At 34.9% G+C, this 16,164-nt stretch overlaps 1 protein-coding gene across 3 annotated transcripts in view; it reads left to right on the top strand.

Annotated features, from left to right (window-relative positions):
• Adk (adenosine kinase) overlaps positions 1-16,164 on the top strand; it is a 488,318-nt gene that overhangs the window by 444,362 nt on the left and 27,792 nt on the right. For all 3 annotated transcript variants that reach the window (XM_046419601.2, XM_046419600.2, XM_046419602.2), the window contains one exon: positions 9,375-9,461. In XM_046419601.2, the coding sequence (XP_046275557.1) occupies positions 9,375-9,461 (87 nt within the window). The remainder of the gene's footprint in view (positions 1-9,374; positions 9,462-16,164) is intronic.

The raw sequence follows: 16,164 nt of genomic DNA, 5'->3' as shown, positions 1-16,164 counted from the left end.
TAATCCGTGGTACTTTTAAAAAAAGAAGAAGAAGAAGAAGTAGGAACTTTGAATAAGACCTGAATTCCCTATATTTAAAAGCCTCATCTTTAGATGAATATATACTTGTCCATTTACCATAAAAAGGTTTTAGAATGTTTACTGAGTGTCAGCTTTTCCTCTAAGTGCTTTACATGTATTAACTAATTTAATGTTCTCCTAACCTATGAGTGCTATTATTGTTCTTTTTTTAAACCTCAGGAAACTGAGGCATATAGAGTTTAAATTGGTTACCAGAGAGTAAATGGCAAAGCTGAAATATGAACCCACACCGCCTGGCTCACACTTAACCACAATGTAATGCTGCTTCTATTCTCTATGGAGTATTTATCAACTTAATTTTGTTAAATTTAGTTATCAGGACCAGGCTTAAGGGAATTTAAATGTCAGTTAACTGCTGTGTAATGCTTAATCAAAGTCTGTTTATATCACAATTACAAAAATGGTAGCAATATTGTTTGAATGGCAGTGTTGAAATCACATTTTCCTATCTCCCTCTCATTCATTTTGTCCCAAAGTCCTGCTTTTGTCATGAGACTCTAGGCAGATGACAAACCCAATGAGCCTCCTTGTCATCGTTTATAAAATCAAGTTAATAATACCAAACTCATGAGATTGCCATGAAAATTGCATGAGGTAAAGTATTAAAGACTTGGGCTGGGGATGTGGCTCAAGTGGTAGCGTGCTCGCCTGGTATGCGTGCGGCCCAGGTTTGATCCTCAGCACCACATACAAACAAAGATGTTGTGTCTGCCGATAACTAAAAAATAAATATTAAAAAATTCTCTCTCTCTCTCTCTCTCTCTCAAAAAAAAAAAAAAAAGTATTAAAGACTTGGTGAAGGACACTTTATTCAAGCAACTAAAGTTGCATTCCATCTCCTGATGCATCAAATTCAAACTTCTGTCTGGCTTTCGAACTCTGCCTAGAAAAGGCTAGACTCCTCCCACCTTGTTTTATTTCTTATCTTGTTAGACATCTAAATTTCCTCTGTTTCTCCTAGAACATATACAACTTCCTTTTCCTATCTTCACCATTATCCACATCATTAAGAGCTAGCTTAAGCTGAGCATGGTGGCACACACCAGTAATCCTAGCAACTCAGAAGACTGAGGTAGAAGGATCACAAAGTTGAGGCCAGACAGAACAATTTAGTGAGACCTTGTCTCAAAATAAAAAATAAAAGGGCTGGGATGTAGCTCAATGGTAGAGTACCCCTGGATTCAACCATCTCCAATTAATTAAACTCATTGTTCCCCCCCTCCTTTGAATTGATGTTGTAGTTCTAAAAGGTACTACATTGATACTTTACAGATTCTATGGCATATACCAGATTTGTCTTGATTCTAAGACAGATCATGTCTTAATATTTCTCCTATATTTTATCTTCCCCAGATGACCTAACAGTATAAAGAATTCATGACTGTTGTTCAACAAATACTTATTGCCTAATGGAAGAAAATACATTCCTAAGAATGCCTCATAAAATACTACAAGGTTTTATATTTGACAAGGTATTTTTATAACATTGTTAATAATCCATGTAATAGCCACATAAAATAAGTACAGCGAGTATTGTCTTTATTTTATTTTTTTTTTACAATATTCTGTGTTTATTTATTTTTGTGTGGTGCTGAGGATTGAACTCAGGGCATCACGTGTGCTAGGTGAGCCCTCTACCACTGAGCCACAACCCCAGCCCCTGTCTTTATTTTTTAAGTAATAAAATTGTGTTTAAGTTACATTGTGACTTGCCCAAAGTTTCTTGGTAAATAACATCATTGACTCCACCCCCAACCTCTGCCATTCCAATCCATTCTACCAGAATAATCGTTTTTAAAATCAAAGATGGGGCTGTGTCACTCCCTTGTTTAAAACCTTCCCATGGTTTCCCATTTTACCTAGAATGAAATTTCACAACACCTCCACATGCACTACACTCTATAGTTTCAGTAACCTTCATCTTAAATGGGCTTAGCTCACCAAACTTATTAGTCCATGGCCTCTGGACTTCAGTGTTTTACTCCTGTATCTTCATATGACTTGTTCCTTCTTGCCATTGAAGTCTCAACTCCAACTATCACCTCCTCAGTAAGCAAGTAGCAACTGTGTAAATTTATTCTCTTCCCCTGACACACTTCATCACATCCTCCTGTTTCTGTTAATATCTCAAATTAGTTAGGCACAGTGACACATGTCTGTAATTCCAGCTACTCTGGAGGCTGAGGGAGGAGGACTACAAGTTGGAGGCCCACCCCAGCAACTTAGTGTGTCTGTCTCTCAAAAAAAACAAACAAAAAAAAGGGTAAAGTATCCCTGGGCTCAATCCTCAGTACTGCAAAACAAAATGAAACAAAAACTCAAAATTTTTTGTCACTTATATATTGCCTATCCCCATTAGAATGTAGCATTTATAAAAAGCTGGGGTTGTTTGTTTGTTTGGTTGATTGGTTGGTTTTTTTGCCAGACCTGGTGGTACACACCTATAATCCCGGCGGCTCGAAAGACTGAAGCAGGAGGATCGAAGGTTTGAAGCCAGCCTCATCAATTTAGCAAGGCCCTAAGTAACTTAGTGAGACCCTATCTCAAAATTAAAAGGGGGGAAGCTGGGAGTGTGTCTCAGTGGTTAAGCACTCCTGGGTTCAATCCCTGGTACCAAAAAAAAAAAAAAAGATGGGGCTTTGTGTGCACTATTCGCATCTGTATTCCCAATTCCTAATAGAGTACCTACCACAGGATAGGCTCTTAATAAATATTTATTGAATAAAGTAGCTAAGCTAAAATCACACTGGAGTCTTGGGCTTTTGGCTCTTAATCCTGTGTACTTCCCATGATTTCAGTTAGCCTGCTTTTCATGAAAACACTTAAACCTTTGGAACTACAATAAGAATTGATATTCAGGATAGGATTCTCTATCATCAAAGAAAATTTTCATTCAGTTCAATAAACTAAGCTAATTAAAGCAAGCATGTCATGGTATATTATTATATTAATACATTTAGAAAGATTTCTAGCTAAAATGACTTTCTGCTTTTTCTTTAGTTAACCAGAAAATTAAATTAACCCAGAGCTCTTCATTCCCCAAAAGTCCTTGTTAATTAGGATTGTTCTATAAATGTCTATTATTAGCAGAGTTTGTCATCTGTTTCACTACCCTGTTTATTAGGGCAGTCTGAGCAGGGTGTCTTTGTTCATATCCTGGTGTGTGTGTCCTGGTGAAAAGAAAACACTTCCTGGATTTTTGTTATTCTTTGACACAGGCATATTTCATGCTATTAGTATAACAACTCAGTTTCCTTGTATCATTTCCTTGTGTAAAATAGGAATTATATTATTGACTATTAAGTACAATAATTAAATTTAAGGTCTATTTAAAAGCTTTAATACTTTGCAACATCATTTGTGGTAATAGAAGACTAAAATAACTTTAAAGTACATCAGTAAAAGACTGGTTAAGTAAATTGTAGTATAGCCACATAATGAACTATTTTGCAGCCCTAAAACATAATGAGGACATTCTGTATTACCAGTATAGAAAGTTCTGCTTGTGAAAAAAAAAAATAATATATATATATATATATATATATATATATATATATATATATATATATATATATGGTTCAAAGCAGCCTGGATGATATGATACCTTTTTTTACAACAGCTTTAATGAGATATCATTCAAATATACAATTCATTCATTTAAAGTATATAATATAGTGGTTTTCAGTAAGTTCACAAAGTTGTTCAGTCATCACCTTAATCAACTTTAGAACATTTTCATCACCCAACATAGAAACTCAATAGCCTTTAGTAGTCATTCCCAGTTTCTCACACACACACACAAACCCTCCTTAATCTTTCCTCTCAACCTTCCAGCCACAGGCAATAATTTATCTACATTCTATCTCTATATATTTGCCTACTCTGAACATTTTTTTCCCATTGCTGTTCTGTTCTGTCCTATGACATCAATTTTTTTTAAATTCCTCATATGAATGAGATCATGTGGTATTTGTCTCTCTTGCCTGACTCATTTCACTTAGTACATATGCTTAGTTTCATCCAGGTTGTCACAAGTGACTGGATCTTTTTTCTTTTTATGACTGAATAGTATTCTATTGTGTATATATACTACATTTTATTTATCCACTCAACCATCAGTGGATACTTAGGTTGATTCCAGGTCTTGCAGTAAACATGGAAGTATAAATATCTCTTCAAAATTCTGATTTCAGCCAGGCGTGGTGGTGCACACCTGTAATCCCAATGACTGGGGAGGCTGAGGCAAGAAGATTGTGAGTTCAAAGCCAGCCTTAGCAATGACGAGGCACTAAGCAACTCAATGAGACCTTGTCTCTAAATAAAATACAAAATAGGGCTGGGGATGTGGGTCAGTTGTCAAATGCCCCTGAGTTTATTCCCCAGGATCGAAAAACAAGAAATCTGATTTCATTTCCTTTGGAGATATACCTAGTAGAAAGATTATTGGATCATCACATGGTAATTCTAGTTTTAATGTTTTGAGAATCTTTCCTACTATTTTCCATAATGAGTATACTAATTATACGTTAGTATAGTTATAATATATATTGTTTAATGGTTGACTTTTCTCCACATTCTCAGCAACACTTATTATCTTTGTCTTTTTGATAATAGCCATTCTAACAGGTACGAGGTGATATCTTGTGGTTTATTTTTGTTGTTATTATTGTTGTTGATGTTGTCTTGAGGTTTTGTTTTGTTTTAAATGGAGGATTGAACCCAGGGACACGTAACCACTGAACCACATCCCTAGCCCTTCTTATATTTTTTATTTTGAGGCAGGGTCTTGACTAAATTGTGGTTTTTGATTTGCTATTCCCTACTCATTAGTGGGGTTGAAATTTTTGCTTTTACCTATTGGCCATTTGTATGTCTTCTTTTGAGAGATTGCTTTCTTGCTTATTGCTTAAGTTTCTTATATATTTTGGATATTGACCACTTATCAGATGTATAGTGAGCAAATATTTTCTCCCATTCTGTTGGTTATCTTTGCTCTGTTAATTGTTCACTTTGCTGTGCAAAAGTTTTTTAGTTGGTTGTAATCCCATGTGTCTATTTTTGTTTTTATTACCTATGCTTTTAAAGTCTTACCAAAAAAATCATTGCCAGGCCAATATTGTGGTCATTTTACTTTGTGGTGTCAGGTGATACCTTTTTTGTTTAAAACAAACCAGGGGGTTGGGGCTGGGGATGTGGCTCAAGCGGTAGCGCACTTGCCTGGCATGCGTGCGGCCCGGGTTCGACCCTCAGCACCACATACAAACAAAGATGTTGTGTCCGCCGATAACTAAAAAAATAAATATTAAAATTCTCTCTCTCTAAAAAAAAAAAAAAAAAAAAAAACCAGGGTGGAGTACAGGGGAATACTAAATTTTAAAAAAATGCCTATTAAACTAGGACAATTAGGAAAATTGGAATATGAACTTCAGATTAAATAAAATTAAAATGTTTTCTAAATTTATTAACTATATCCTGGTTACCTCTCACAGAATCTTTGTTCTTAGAAAAATACTGACACATTAAGGAATAAAATGCATAATATATGCAACTTATGCTCAAAATATTTGGAAGAATAACCATATGTGTATATCAGAAGAATGATAAAGCAGTTGTGGCAAAATGTTAAAAACTGGTAAATCTGGGTTCATATTGTATGAGAATTGCCCATATTTTTCTTAGAATTTTTTCTGTTATTTCCAAGTAAGAAGTTAAAAACACACAAGCAAACAAAAACATTAATACCGTGGAAATTTCCTTATTACACAGAATACTCAAGATATAAGAGCTTTTTGCAACAAAGCTAAAGTATTTTGGGTTTTGTCTCATTATACTTTGTACTTTCTGATGAAGCTTTCCCATCACTTTTTTCTTTTCTTTTGTATTGATCCTATTAGAAGCAATGGCAGAGGTAGTGAGTACTATTATACTTTAAGGTTGAAAAACACCTGCCTTTCAACCTGCTGTGGATCTTCTTCAGTTAAAACTTTCCTACAGTTTAGGGGTACATCAACAAAACAATGACAAACATGGTGTTTTAAAATATCTTGAATAAAGTTTTTAAGGATATTAATTATCATGAGAATGTGTATATACAATGCTAAACTTATGCAATTAATTTAGTGGAGTTAAGACTACAAAAACATTTGATATAATTGTTTGGCATTGAGTGACTGAATTGTTTTCGGCTAAATACTGTGGCATTTGCACAAAATTAACCGTCTCTGCTATAATTGACTTATTTATAGATGAATGAAGATGTTTTCATTCTAGTTAGACTAGCCTCATGTGATTAGGTGGTGAAGTTTGTGTCACAGTAAAGTGAAGAGTAAATTATTTATTTATATAAACTATATAGATCATGTCTGAAATTGAGCTAAGCTAAGTTTATTGTTTTGGATGAAGGTATCCTCAGAGTCTTATCTAATAATTAATGCCAAACAAGTCTGTTTATTAGTGTAGTTTCCTGTCTGCTTGGAGAAGCTCATGATTTAGTAGTTTCATGGAAGTCTGGAAAATAGGAATAATAATTATTCCCAATCCTTTTCCTTCTTACTTTACAAAAAGTTTGGGAAGAATTGAGAAATAATTTGTATAACTTACCTTAAACTCTAAAGTAGAAGTACTTGAATAGAACTAACAGCTTCATTTTTCTGTAATTAAGGCAGAAAGCTAGATTTTGCTGCTTGTTCCCACAGCTACCCCAAGCCCATTTCATACTTAAGAAAACTAGACTCCAGTGAGAGTTACATGAGTAAAGGTCTTGGGCTTCTTTGATTGAATAATGTACAGGCCTCTAAGTGTGTCTTCACATTTAGTGAACAGTACTTCAGAGGTTAATACAACAAATTGTCTAGAATGACTATGAAATAGGTCATGCTGGTCAATACTGTTCAGTTTTTTAATAGCTCAGTAAATGAGTTTAGATCACTACATTTGAAAAAATTAGAAAGTACCTAAAATGTAATTGAATTCAAATATCATTAAACATTGTTTAATCCTCCTTCCATGACTCAGAACACATTTCAGGACCTTACAGATTTTCAGGATCATTATTTTAAAAGGAGTTTTTATAGTACTCTAAAATAATAATAATAATAATAAGAGGCTGTGTCTGTACTGAATTTATAACATGTCTTTTACATATGTAATATCCTTATATACTTATTTGCACTAAGAAATATAACAGGTACAAAGTAATTCTATCTTGTATTTCAGGAAATTTAACTTCTTGTGACAACTAATGATAAGTATATCAATAGTCTACCCACATATCCAGAAAATAGGATATTAAAACTGCATTTATTTAGAATTTTCAGCAGTTTAGAGCAAAAGTTATGATTGGTTTTTGGTGGTGCTGGAACCAGAGTCATGGGTTTTTTTGAGGGGAGCACGGTATTGGTTTTTGTTTTCTTCTTTTTTTCTAGTATTGGATATTAAACCCAAGGCCTCGTGCATGGTAGGCAATGGTAGGCAACCTACCTCAGTGGTAGTTCTACTATTGAGTAACATCCCCAGCCCAAAAGATATAATTCTTAAGAACAGAGTACAAAATAATTTCTTTCACTGCAACTTAGGATATTGTTTGTAAATAAAAATGTATTCCATCAAAAATGAATGACTTTCTAACAAGGAACTTTAGGAATTTTATCTAATTATAGTTACAGTTTATATGTAATTGGTTTTAAATCTGTAATCCAGTAACTAATTATTATATTAATTAAAATGTTTTATGGACGTGTTATATTATTACATAATGTAACCTTATTACTAATAGTAATGGTGTCATTAACTTAGCTCACTTTACTTATTTAGTGCCTGTTTGTTCTGGGTTTATAGTTGTTACTTCCCTTTATAGTATGACTTGTACTTGGAGGTAATAAAACCAGATTTCTTTATAAATATTTATGGTACAGACCTTTTCCTAAATCAGACACTGCAGCACTTTCCCAATTATTTCTAATAAATCCTGCTTATATCTCTTTTTTTCTTTTCTTATATAGCCCTATGTATTGCATGCTCCCTAGAAAATTTAATCTTGTATATTTATGCCATAACTTCAAATTAATCAGACTCTTATTACTGCCACTTAGGCCCTAGTGTTAACAAAGTGTGAACAGTTACTTAAGAGTTTAAGTAGATGCTTCTGGCGTAGTTTTCTTAGCATTTCTAGTCATATGGTACAAAGGGATAACTAAGTAAATGAGTCCTCTTCCTGAATATCAGTCTTTCCAGAAGGTCTTTTTTCATTAACGTATCTGCATTTGTCTCTTTTTTAAAGTATTCATTAGTAAGTAGCAAGTAGCAAAAGGCAGACAAAATATGTTTTTTATAATTCTTAAGAAGATTATGATGTCTCTTAAGTTCCCCCAGATCTCCTTTTACCTGCTCCTTGCTCTTAGTTGAAATTGGAGTTGGCAAGTCTTTAGCCATGTTTGTCTCCATAAGGGGTGCAAATTTGTGATTTCAGAAGTCCTAGTCCCCAATAAAAAATGCTGTCCAATAATTTGCAGATGTTCTCTGAGCCTGATTCCATTAGAAACAACTTCAAAACTGTCATCTATCAAGTTTAAAGTACTGTGTTAGGTTATTCTGTAGCCAAAACTACAAGCACTGTCCCTTACTGTGTTAGGACAAAAGCCCATTGCACTGTCCCTTTTGTTATGTCCATGCATTCAGTGGCAGCTTTCCCTTTTGTTAGCTGACAGATAGTGACTCCTTCACAAAAAAGTAACCAGATTAGGTTGTTTGTCATAAACCAACTAAAATCAATAATGCTTGACATTGGCTTGAAATATTATAGCAAAATAATAGTAGTGTTTTTATTGTGCCATTGTGATTTTTCTGTAAAGAAGCATCCAAGACTCATTAATATGTTTTGGAAATTTATAGCTCTTTAACCATATCCAAGATTTCACTGCCAGGAGCACAGTCAGGCTTGAAACTTTATTAGAGAGCATGATCCAAGCCATGTAAACACTTTCTTTAGCTCATAATTTCTGTTCAGTCATTTGTATTGTCCAACAAGGTACTACTACCATTTACAATCATTCCCAAAAATGTGAACTACCTGGGTATAATTCTCACAGCATCTGTTTGCTAAAATTAAAAAGCATTGCTTGCAGATAACTTTGAACCTTGGTACCCAAGTATGCAAGTACAGAATATAGAACTCATGGTCCTCTCATTTTCTTTGAATGATGGCTAAGAAAGGAGCGTCAAACTTTATTAGATGAGCTTATATATTGAATATTACAAAAAGAAGTCAGTTTGCCTTTCTTTGGCTCTAATTGCAGAAAATGAAGTCACTGCTTTTGCTGTCTTGGATCAAGACCAGAAAGAAATTATTGACACCATTGGAGCTGGAGATGCATTTGTTGGAGGTACAGACTCATTTATTTTATATTTACTTCTAAGTTAAACATTTTAACCCTTGTCTCTACCACATGGCCAAAATTTATTAATTTGCATAATTTAATTTCTTCTTTTAAATAGTTAACTCCTAATGTTCTTTCCATCTGCTACTATCATCATATTATGAGGAGATTGTATTACAGGAAGAATTTGTGTTTGGCAAAGATAATTTGCTATTATGCTTTACCCCAATCGTTTTCACAAGATTAATTGTATCTGTCAGAATATTGCATAAACAACTGCATGAAGTACAGTATATAGTATATTCATAGCCCTTCAGGCCTAAATGCTAACACATTATTGTTCTTTAAAACAAGTTGTGATGAATATTAAACATTATGCTAATGACTAAGGATGATGTCTTTGGATTATATCTTTTGGTTGTAACATCTGTTTCTAACACAATAGTGGATGTTTATTATACTAGAAAGAGTTAAAGGATTATCTCAGAATGGTAAAAAATTGATTAAACCAGAAATCTTAGTCCAGAAACTTGTACACTCGTACCCCATGTGTATATTACTCAAGTACTTTAGATCTTTAACTTAGCAAGTAAATATTCTATGTCTTTGACATGCAGTAGGACACATAATATCTTAGTGGGCATTATAGATATGATGGTATCCTAATTAGCCACTATCTCTGTCCCAGGGGTTCTGGACTTTCTAGCCCTATAACAACAGATTATTTTATAGATACCTCACTAGTTGTAATGCTGCCAATACTTGGTAGGAATAATGTAGACTTTTTGAAGGAGAGAGGCTATCCTTACAATACTGATGTAGGAACAGCTAGCTATCACACATTGTGGTTAGAGTGATAAATGAACTATATCAAAGCAATTGGAATTTTGGTTTTGCAGCCTTTTCATCCCATTTCACTTAACTAGCCTCATTATATTTATTATCAGTGTTCAGTTAGGCAAGTAAAAAGGAAAGAGACTGTGGAGCAAGGGTCGACACCTTTTTTGTAAACAGCTAGTCAGGCTTTGCAAGACTTTGTTGTATATTCTCATTTTGTTTATTTGCTTGTTTTTTTTTTTTTTTGCATTTGATAACACTTTAAAAATGTAAAAACCTTTCTTAGATCTCCAGCTATACAAAAAAAGCAGGCCATGGGCCACATTTGGCCCACAGGCTACTGTTTGATGACCCCTGGGTTAGCATTGGCGCCTTCCTTGTTTTATTCATTTCTAACTGATGCAGTCTCCAAACACTGTATTTTACTACATAGTGTTGAAATGAGAATAGAGAAAGCATAAGGCAGGCTGAAACTAGCAAGTATCTCACTTGTAATACCTCAGTTAGTAGACATTTTTCTTGCTTTAAGCCCACTCTGATCAGTTCCCAGGATAATCAGATCCCAAATCCCAGAACACTAGGTCATGCAATGAGATGAACACCCTATTAATTTATTGATGGTATACTTATGTTGGCCTTTCAGTATTCTGTGTGAGTCAAGCTATTCAGTAATAGCAATAGACAACCTTTACATTGTACCATACTAGCCAGTCATTTTACATGCATTGACTAATTTAATGTTCAGAAAGCTTCATGTGGTTGTTGGAAGGGGGGTGCGTGTTTTGTTTTGTGTGGTAGTGGGAATTGAATCCAGATCTCACACTTGTTAGGCAGGTACTCTACTGCTGAGCTACATCCCCATTCCTTTATTTTATTTTGAGTTTAGGTCTCACTGAGTTGCCCAGGCTGGCCTAGAATTTATAGTTCTCTTGATTTAGCCTCCCAAATGACTGGTATTATGGACATATGCCATTCCACCCAGCAAGGTAGATTATTTTTTAACCCTATTTTACTGGTGAGAAACCGAGGCAGAGAGAGATTAACAAACATGCTTATAGTTTCATAACTAGAGAGTAGCCGAAGCAGGATCCAGACCCAGGCATTCTGGCTCTAGAGTCTGACTCCTGATAAAAGCTGGTTTTACCAAGGAGAATCTTCCTGTTATCTGCATAGATGACTTCATTTATTGAAAGGGGGCCTTTGTTATTTGATAAGATGGTGAGGACTCTAAGGTAAGTTTGTTGTGTAAAAGAAAGAAACCAGCTGGGCGCTGTAGCCTGTAATCCCAGCAGCTCGGGAGGCTGAGGCAGGAGGATCGCAAGTTCAAAGCCAGCCTCAGCAAAAAGCAAGGCACTAAGTAACTCAGTGAGACCCTATCTCTCTGTCTTTTTTTTTTCTTTTTAATATTTTGTTTTTAGTTGTAGTTGGACACAATACCCTTATTTTTTTTTTTATTTATTTTAATGTGGTGCTGAGGATCAAACCAAGCGCCTCACACGTTCTAGGCAAGCACTGAGTCACAACCCCAGCCTAAGACCCTGTCTCTAAATAAAACACAAAATAGGGCTAGGGATGTTAGTGGCAGAGTGCTCCTGAATTCAATCCCCGGTACCAAAAAAAAAAGAAACAAAGAAACCAAAAGCGTAGAAATGAAGGACTGTAGTCCCTGGTGAGAGTGAACCAAGAGCTATTTCCTATTCAGGAGAATCAACTACATTCAGAGATCCAGAAAACCAGATCATAGCTTGGTTAATCTGGAATCTGAATAAAGGAAGTTATATAAATCAACTGTTTAATAGCACTAGGCTAAGCTACCTGATGGAATCATCTTAAATAGAAATGGTCTTGTTAGTTGCAAATGCTGGAAATTCCCTTGATTAAAATCCCCCTCTCCCATCTCCACACCAGGGAGAGCCTTTCTACAGGGATTAGAAATTAATCCTGCTGTTAAAACTTACTCCATCCTGGACAGATGGAGAGGCTCTGGCAACTTATACATTTACTAAGTAGTTTCTTTTTCTTTGCTTCATTGCCTGATTAACATATCTCCTTTCTGATTGACATATTCTATCTTTAGACAGATAATATATTCATCCTGTTACTTTCAAGTTTTGCTGGCCTAAGAGTATTTCTGTCTTTTGTGACTTGGCATATCTATATTCCAGTCTACTTTATGGTGATTTAACTCATCAAAGAACAATAATTTTCTTTTCATAAATCTCAAATTTTTAGATAAACCATCCTCCAGCTACTATGAGCTGATAGCATAATTCAGTTCAAGGGTGGTATGTGTTCCTTTTAGCCAGTTAAGAGATACACAATCCCTGACTTCATCATGGATTTTCATGTATAATTTTTAAATAAGTACACCAAGTATACATAAATTCGTAGTTCAATTTCAGGGGTTTAGTTACAGTGACAAATCCCTGTAGCCTTAACAAGCATACCTCCTTGTTCTATTAGGAGGTCTTAAGCACTTGGTAACCTTTGCTCTTTATTTGTCGCTGGCCAGCCCTGATGAAACTACTCTTTTCAGATTCTTTCTCAAAACCCCAAGTGCTAGGATTGTACCTTTTGAAATAGAGACAATTCTATAATCTCTAAGTATGATTTCCTAATTTCCCAGGTCAGGAGAAAATTTCTTCTGTTGTCCTGCTGTGCTTTGTCACAGCAGGTCTGCCTTTTCATTTGGAACCTCTTTGTCACTGCCATAGTAACAAATGGAAACATTGAGAACATTTTGTGACAGGCATTGTCATTGTTCCCAGTGAAATCTCTTCCCCTCTATGTCTTCCCAGTAAATGAAACTGAGAAGAAAAATCATAACAAATAACATGAAAGGGGATCTAATCAATATGTTCCCACTGGGCTGTCAATACCAGCCTGTGTTAATTTAATACTATTTAGTCATTTATTTTATGGGAACTATAAGTATCTGAACTAGACCTACACATTATCTTTAGACTGAAAGTGAGTATACCTTTGACAGATTATTTCCAGACACAAGTATACTATTCTCAAGTAAAAGACTAGTGACCCCACCAAAGGACCAACATTCTTAGGATAAAACCTTTCATTAAGTATGGTCAATATAACAGATTAAAACTAATAAAATTTTTTTAAAGTATGGTCAAGAGCCACCTATAACTTAGAATATTTTATTTTGAGTGATAGTAAGGTAACCAGCTTCCTCTGGGTACCTTTGTTTTTAAAATTCTCATCACAGCCTTAGCAGGGGAAATGTATTATCCTAAAAAAGATTACCCATGATATGCAAAGGCCACTTAGCAATCACAATGTAAATAATTATCCTATTCCCCATATAATAAAATGGAGTATTAATTTCATTTCCTAGTTCATGTTTAGAAAAGGATTTGAGTTAAAAAATTTTTTGTTTGCAGAACAAGGATGCTGCTTCCTCTTCATGTAGTACCTGTCTATACTTTGGAGAGCTGCAGATTCTCTAATTATCTAAGTATATTCTATCCTTGCCATGTTTGTTTATTCCCAAACATTTGTAGCTTCCTCCCCAGTTCTTAATTGCTGCTTCATAGTAGTGGGCAAGGAAATAGTGCAGAATTCTTGTGACTTGTTCTTTTTTCTGTACCCATCCATTCATTTACTTTTCAACTCAGAAGACTAGAAAATAACTTGGTGGGTGTTCAGCCCGTTGTTTCTTACGCTTCTTCACTCAAAAATCAAAACCTTCCTAGGTATGACCCACTCTCTCTCTTAGGGATATGACCCACTCTCTCTTAGGGATATACTTGGTGGTGACCAACCTGCCCACTGCTAAATATCCCTATAGCAATAATACCACCTTTCCTTCTTTCTACTCGAGTAGGACATCTTCTGTGTTTTATTGCTTAAACAAAAAATTGCCTTAAAATCAACAAAGGAAGTATGGAATTGACTTGGTTGTTAGGAACATGAAATATTCACCACAGATCAAGAATGCAAGGGAAGAGAAAAGATATTCACACCCTTACAAAACAGGATGCTTCATTACATGCTATATTAGTGTTATAAATCAAGAGACTTAGATAAGCTGAAGTTGGACCAGGACCCAATTCTAAGAACCCTGCTTACAATTATTTAAGCCTTCTGTAGTTAAAAGAGGTAAAGATTATTCTTCTGCAGCTGTGAGAGAGGAAGAGAGAAAAAGAGAGATCACTTTAGTTCATATGAAATATAAGATAATTTTAGGATAAAATCTGGAATTTCTCAGAAAACACATATTCCCTCAAAGATCTAATATCCTAGATGGCCTCCATCTAAAAGCAATTGTAAATAGATAAGGGAATTCAAAAGTCTTTATCTTGTAGTTATTTTAGTAAGACAGAGATTGTCTGAATCATGGAGACCGTCAGACAATCAGACACTAAAAGTTCAAACATGAACCTTAGTTTTCCTGTTTATTTTTCTAAGAAAAAGATGTTGAACGTGAAGAGATTGCACTTAGTGGCAGAGACTCACAGGAATGTCATAAATAAAATTTCTAAAGTTCATTTTCTTACACTTTTGACATGACAAAATATATATGTGGGGTTTCCTGATTTAGAATATTAGTGAGCCACTTCGAATTATTTTGAATCCTTTAGTGGATCCCAGCTGCTATTACATGGATCTAGTCAGTTTCACCTACTTTATCTGATTCATACAGTGTGTACTTGTTAGCTTTTTGTTTTGTTTTGTTAAATATTTATTTTTCAGTTGTAGTTGGACACAATACCTTTATTTTATTTGTTTTTATGTGGTGCTGAGGATCAAACCCAGGGCCTCACACTTGCTAGGCGAGAACTCTACCGCTGAGCCACAACCCTTGTTAGCTTTTAATGCATAACTAACCACCTCTAAAACACTGATCTAAAGCAAAAATCCATTTTTTTGTTTGTTTTGTTTTTTGGTTCTGGCAATTGAACTTAGGGGCACATGACCACTGAATCACATCTCCAGCCCTCTTTTGTACTTCATTTAGAGAGAGGGTCTTACTGAGTTGCTTAGCCCCCTGCTTTTGTTGAGGATGAATTGAACTCCCTCCGATCCTCCTGTCTCAACCTCCTGATTATACACCTGCACCACTGCCCCCGGCCCATTTTTTTAGTTCTGTAAATCTGTCTTTCTGGTCTTAGAATTTTATAAGAGTAACTACTCAGCCCAAGATCACATTAAAAGCCAAGATTCAAACTCAACATTAACCCAGAAGTTTTACCCATAACCATTTTGCTGTACTACATTCCACAACTTTATCATCTTATCTTGCCCTCTAAGTGAGGAAAACTGGTCAAAGTGATTTTCTAAACACTGGTCTGTGGACTGGTACCAGTCTGTTTTTATGAGTCAGTGTCAATATGAATGAAGGTAGAGGTAATTTAGTAAGCTCTCATAAAATTGAATGTATTCATCCTTAAATCTTGTCCTTTCTACTTTGGGGGAGTTAAATTATTCTCATTTGTTAATAATATTAGAAATAATGAAAGTTTTTAAATATTCTTACCTAGCATAATTAAAGTTTGATAAACTTAAGTTTATCCCTAAAATCTTTTGGGGAAAATTTCAGTGTTCTGTAAAAATCCAAAAGGCTAAGACCTATCTATCAACTATATTTAGTTGTTAATTCTACAAAATTATTTGGCCAGGTTTTTGTGGTCCTAAAATAGAATAGTGATGGGGGCTGGGGTTGTGGCTCAGTGGTAGAGTGCTTGCCTCAAATGTGTGAGGCACTGGGTTGATTCTCAGCATCACATATAAATAAAACATAAAGGTCCATCAACAACTGAAATAAATAAAAATTTAGGGAAAAAAATTAGAATAGTGATGATATTCAAGTGTTAGATTTTGGGCTTACCTAATATTAGCCTATTTCTTCACA

The sequence above is a fragment of the Marmota monax genome, unplaced genomic scaffold (assembly GCF_021218885.2).
Source record: "Marmota monax isolate L192 unplaced genomic scaffold, Marmota_monax_Labrador192_F-V1.1 WCK01_AAM20220418_F8-fsc00019, whole genome shotgun sequence".
Lineage (NCBI taxonomy): Eukaryota > Metazoa > Chordata > Mammalia > Rodentia > Sciuridae > Marmota > Marmota monax.
Note: the sequence above shows the minus strand (reverse complement) of the source record. Positions and strands in the feature narration are given on the sequence as shown.